Below are 6,271 nucleotides of genomic sequence, written 5' to 3' on the forward strand. Positions count from 1 at the left end.
TCTCGGGCTCTGCCTTCGGGGCCTCCTCCTTGGCGGCCGCCGCGTCCTTCTCGCCCTCCTTCTCCTCGGCCTTGCCCTCGGCGTCCTGGTCGGGCTTCTCCTTGCCCTCCTTGGCCTCGGCGGGCTCCGCGGCCGCCTGGGGCTCGCTCTCCTTCGGGGTCCCCTCCTCTTCCGTCGCCGCGCCCTCAGCCTTCTTATCTTTGTCCTTGGCTTTCTCGTCGTTCACATTGTAGCCCTTCTTCTTCTTGCTGAGCTTGCCTCCCATCTTGGAGTTCTGGAAGCAAACACAAAACAAAACAAAACGGGGGTTACTACACAAGTGTGGGGACCACAAAAAGCTGCATTTTGCAAAGCAAGCGGTTCTAGGCCTGCTGCACTGCACACCCCAAAGGGGTGGCATGGTAAACTGTAGTTACGCACAGTTAAGTTCAATTTATTCATGTATTTACTTTTGAGACAGGGTCTCGCTGTGTTACCCAGGCTGGAGTGCCATGGTGAGATCTCGTCTCACTGCAGCCTCCACATCCTGGGCTCAGGGGATCCTCCCGCCTCAGCCTCCCGCACAGCTGGGCCCACGGGTACACCCACCATGCCCGGGTAATCAGTTAAATTATTATATTACACTGTTATTACACAATTGAAAGTAAAAAAATTAAAAATCAAAAACCTTAAGGAGCTCAGTTAAGTGGGTTCTGCCATAATTTTAAATGAGTTTTTAAAACAATGAGTCAAGAAATTAAGGAGCTCAGTTGTGGAGCTTCTAATGATAGCCAGTTGAGGGAATAAGCTGAGATCAAAGAATCAGTGATTAGAGGCAAAGCCTGTCAACCCTTGAGAGGAGGAGCACTATCTGTTTCTCATCTGCCATCCCATGTCTGATGCAAACACCAAGTGTGGAACAGGCGTGTGCAGCATGACAGGGGCAGCCATCTTAGACCCAGGCTAGAGCTACAGAAAGGCGTCGCAATTTTAAAATGCTTGCTGGAGAAACTACATAGCTGTAATAAAGCACAAATCACAGATTTCTAGAAAATAATCTCAAACTACAAACTCTCTCTGCTACATATGTGTGTGTTTTGTATCAGCAAACACATCTTCAAACCGTAAGATAAACGGGATTCAGTCTATCTTACCAAGCAGGGGCAGTTATGAAAACGCCAGTGTCTCCTGCTGGCTGTGTCTGACATAAATTCATTTCAAGGTATTTTCAGCTTAAAAAAAAAAATTGTTCCGTAGAAACATAAAATTGTTCTTCATTATCAATTTCCTGGTTACAATTCAAACTATAAATGCACGTTCAATGGTCATTAACAACCGCCTTGAGGCTGCTGCTTTCATTCTGGCACAAGAAACCCTATTTGTATTTGAATCTTGAATTTCTCTCCACTGAAAACCAAGCATTAAACCAGATAAATAATAAATTTCTTCCAGAACCATGGCCATAGCTAAACAGCCTCTTGGTGTCTTCTTTTTCCTTCAAGTCCATTTTTCTGTCACCACACATCAGTGAAAACCCGCTGAAATGTTGCTTTTGCAAAGAAAATTGGTTGCTTTTCCTGGATGAAGCATGGCAGAAATCACATTATACTATTCTCCTTAGTCCCACAAATGAGAAAAGCCCAGGAGAGGGCGTCAGCCTCGCACTAGACCCCAAGGGAGGTTAGAAAGAGCAGGGGGGACCACCTGGTTTTGCCCAGGTCAGGTCCACTGGCAGAACTGTACACACTCCTTTGCCAGCTTTGCAAATATAGACATCCCTCATTTAGAAGACAAAGATTTGCTGTTTATTTATTACCTCCTTGGACTCAAGATTCATGACAGTGAAATAACCTACATTTATCTTATTAAAAGTCAAGTTTTGGGTGGAAGAAAATGATTCTTCAGTCAAAATTTTTCTCACCACTCTATATGCTGATTTATCTGGAATGACTTCAGTAGTTGGGGAAAGAGAAAAGCAATAAACTAAAATTTGACTAAAATACTATTTATATTCTCAAGAAAGGTCTTTATGACGTTACCTAAGATTCTTACATGTCCTTCTTTTTAGAAAAGGGAGGGGCAATTAGTCATAACCTGCTTCAGACAGGCTCTATTGGATTTAACTTTTGATTATTTCTCCCTCAAAAGGAGAAACAAACATATGTGGCAAAAAATACAATTAAATATACGTTCATCCTATAAGCAATCACACAGCAGTACATGAAAATATGAAGAAATATACTGGATCAGTATTTTAAATTGTAGTTTATAACTCTTCCATGGAATTCTTGTCAGTATGCACAAATGGCCTATACCAAATATAATTTCAGCTCCGATATTTCAAGATACATTTGGGTCCCTTAGGTTGAGCTAAATAAGAAACAGGAAACCTAACAGGTCTGCCTTTAGGATCTTCTCTCAATCCAGTAATAGAAACCCATACACCAACTTAGAAATTACAGACGCCAAGATAAAGTGCAAACATAGGGGGTACTGTCAGCATAACATGGGTGCTGCTTTCCAACACCCACAGCATGAAATTCTATACAGCAATCCCCAGAGGTTTACAGTCATGTTGGGTTACAAACCTAAAATCTGAGTTACTAAAATTGGCTTCTCTGACACACAGTTAAGGCCACATTCGAGTCTTTGTTTTATGCCCAGCTGCAATTTGTTTCTGGGTCAAAAATGAACACACATAATCAAGTTATAAGTAAGAAAGTATGTCTCAATCCAGTTTGTTTTTCAAATAAAGTTAACAAACGCCCCTGGTGTTTTGCTAATTTACCTCTACTGGTTATATTGAGGTATCAGAGGGAGGCTCATAGGACCCACCTGAACCCTGAAAAGGCAGGATTGTCTCATTATTTCCCAAGACCATATGGGTGAAGACCTTGCTTACAACATCTATTAACTGTTTCCTAGGTATCAAGCACAATCCTACTCACAAATATATTACATACAATATGTAATCTCAACAGAATCATGGGGTAGTATGCTATTCATTCACCTTCTTCTTTTACCCATAAGGAAATCCTACTAGCTGAGTTCATGGAGCTGTATTACAAGCAAAGGCCAAGTCCAGCAAAATTCAGTAAGGCAGGAAGACACCAGAGAGGGGGTAGAAGGAACTCCGCTGAGAAGCCGGCAACGGGGCAAAGCTCTCAGCCCAGTAATGTTACACACCTGGGTTACAAGGATGGTGCCACCTGGGGTAGCTCAGAAGTTGAGGGAATAAGGAAGAAATTCAGTGTTTCGAGTATCCTCTGCCTCTCAACATTTCATCTTCCTATTTGCCAGAGGAGCTTTTTACCAAGAGAAAGCAATGAGCACACAGTTTAATGATTTCATTAAATTTAATCATGTATTTTTTTTTCTTTTTGACAGAGTCTCAGTCTGTCACCTAGGCAGGAGTGCAGCAGCAGCACAATCTGGGCTCACTGCAACCTCTGCCTCCCAGGTTCAAGCAATTCTCCTGCCTCAGCCTCCCAAGTAGCTGAGATTACAGTAGTCTGCCACCACGCCCAGCTAATTTTTGTATCTTTAGCATAGATGAGGTTTCACCACGTTGGCCAGGCTGGTCTTGAACTCCTGACCTCAGATGATCCGCCTACCTCGCCCTCCCGAAGTGCTGGGATTACAGGTATGAGCCACCATGCCCAGGCGATTTCATTCGTTTCTGTTACTTCTAATTTTGAAAGAAATCATTTGGTACAGAAAGTTAGACGTTGGAACTTCTAAGATTAAAATAAAGCAGTTAAAAAAAATATGGCAACAGGTAATCTATGCTGAAAGTCACTAAACCAAAGCTCTACTGAAAGGGCCAAGACTGACTTTGCATTTCTCCACAATTAGGAAATTCACTAGAAACTGAGCAGCACAGCAACAAAATTCAGACCAATGCTGAATGCACTGACCTCAGCTCTATGTGTTTATGTATTAACCAAACACTAAAACTGACCTCTGTTATGACATCTCAGAAAAAAGCAAATTCTGAAGCTGTCCTTTAAAGACCGGGTGTGGTGGCTCACACCTATAATCCCAGCACTTTAGGAGGCCGAGGTGGGTGGACCACTTGAGGTCAGGAGTTCAAGACCAACCTGGCCAACATGGCAAAACCCCGTCTCTACAAAAATTACAAAAATTAGCCAGGCGTGGTGGTGTGCACCTATCATCCCAGCTACTCAGGAGGCTTGAACCCAGGAGGCGGAGGTTCAGTGAGCTGAGATCAGCCACTGTGCTCTGGCCTGAGCAGCAGAGCAAGACTCTGTCTCAAAAAAAAAGCAAACAAACAAAAAAGCTGTCCTTTAAAGAAAACTTGATGCCACAAGGGCCAAAATGACAGGCTTACTGATTAATATTGGCATAGAAAATAACCATAAACAGTAGTAGAGAGAGGAATTTCACTGAGTTTAATCTGGTAAATATTGGACAAGAATTGAATTTCAAGGAGACTTTGGACATTGGGTCATGGCAGGGTATAAAAATCCCACCTCCACAGCACACCCACCCAGAATCCTTGGGCAAGTTATTTAATCTCATTATCCTTTCGTTTCCTTTAAAATAAATTTTTTTTTAAATGTCAATTTCATGGGAATTTAATGTGAGGCCATGTGAGTACAACATTTTACATTTCCAGGGCCTGCAAAAATGTTAGTTCCTTGTCCCATCATTTAATTGGAAAATTCTTAGGTAATTCTTTGCTTGTAAACTCCAACAGAATAGTTACAACACAGGTTCCACACACCAAGTTCTAGAATCAGGAATCTGAAGCACCACAATGAAAAGAACATTTAACATCTTTTTAAAATGTTTAATGTTATCAGAAAGATGTTTGGTATATGTGTTCCATGCATGCCCCTGCTGATTCTATTTGCAAAAGAAGTTTTTACAGTTATCTGTTGTCACCATACTGTAAAAGTAAAATCTCTACTTCTTCGATCTGAATATTTTACCTACTTAAGATTAATATTTTACCTGTTAAATATGTTAACAGTCCATTCTACCAAGAAATCAGTTTCTACACAGAGATTAAAAACCAGATTAGTTATATCCACTCCTCCCAGTTAGAACGAGTATTGGAATGATCAGAGAAACAGAAGAGGGGGCTGGTGCGGTTGCTCACGCCTGTAATCCCAGCTCTTTGGGAGGCCAAGGTGGGAGGATCACCTAAGGTCGGGAGTTCGAGACCAGCCTGACCAACATGGAGAAACCCCCATCTCTACTAAAAATACAAAATTACCCAGGTGTGGTGGTGCATGCCTATAACCCCAGCTACTCAGGAGGCTGAGGCAGGAGAATCGCTCAAACCTGGGAAGTGGAGGTGGCGGGGAGCCGAGATTGCCCCATTGCACTCCATCCTGGGCAACAAGAGCAAAACTGTTGTCTCAAAAAACAAAAATAAAGAAAGAGAAGAAATGTAATTCCATTTTTTGCTGTCCCCTCACCACCTCTTCATCACTTGGTCCAAGGAAACAAGAGAAAAGTGTTTTGATCACCAAGATGGAAAAGGAATCCCAATTCTTTTACTCATTTAATGCCTCAAATTTCATATGTAAAGGGTAAAAACCTGGTCTGCACCTTATCTTGGCTAATAAGCTAAACACACCATGTTTATGAGAGAAGCTAACATTGTCAAATATCATTTTGTTTTGCCACTTCCAACAGAAGAACATTGTTCTTTTATCATATGTCAAATAGCTTAATAAAGATACTAACTTACATCTTTAAAATCCCCCACAACTATCTTGTGACTAGTTTTATTCCCTTCCACCTTACAAAACCAAGCCTCCATCTAATTAATCTCATCTGGCTAGAAACAGATATTCTGGAAGCAATGTGCTAAAGTTCTGCTTTTTGGTGAAGAGAGAAGAGAATGTGCTATTCGAGCACCGTGAGTTGATCAGAGCAACCTGGGCTGGAAAGCAGGAAAATCAGAGGGAGGCCTGGAAAGGTCAGAGGGAGGGTTGGAGGTGATTACTCATCACACCAGCCTGGTCCTTTTTTGCCTTCACCTGCCAGGAAACTCAAAAAGTGTTTGCATCCGTGGAATACATACCTATCACCTTCTGAGTCTCACTTCCTATAACTGATGTTAGCTTAGACTACACGCTCAGTCCTGACACAAATCTTTCTTTGCTTATTGGCAGCAAATCCTGTTCCCTAATAAATGAAAGCATACATTTATGAACGTTCGTGAAACTTCTAAAGACGAGTTTCTCTAACTTTTTTATGCCTAGGAAGGCACATAAAAGAGCAACTTCATCGCTAGGTAGTCAAGGTAAGGTGAAGC

At 41.9% G+C, this 6,271-nt stretch overlaps 1 protein-coding gene across 1 annotated transcript in view; it reads right to left on the bottom strand.

Moving 5' to 3' along the window:
- BASP1 (brain abundant, membrane attached signal protein 1) overlaps nucleotides 1–6,271 on the bottom strand; it is a 60,594-nt gene that overhangs the window by 1,345 nt on the left and 52,978 nt on the right. The window contains exon 2 of the mRNA XM_011947451.1: nucleotides 12–274. Coding sequence (XP_011802841.1) covers nucleotides 12–265 — 254 coding nt within the window. The 5' untranslated portion in view covers nucleotides 266–274. The remainder of the gene's footprint in view (nucleotides 1–11; nucleotides 275–6,271) is intronic.

The sequence above is a fragment of the Colobus angolensis genome, unplaced genomic scaffold, assembly GCF_000951035.1.
Source record: "Colobus angolensis palliatus isolate OR3802 unplaced genomic scaffold, Cang.pa_1.0 Scaffold266, whole genome shotgun sequence".
Taxonomy (NCBI): Eukaryota; Metazoa; Chordata; class Mammalia; order Primates; family Cercopithecidae; genus Colobus; species Colobus angolensis.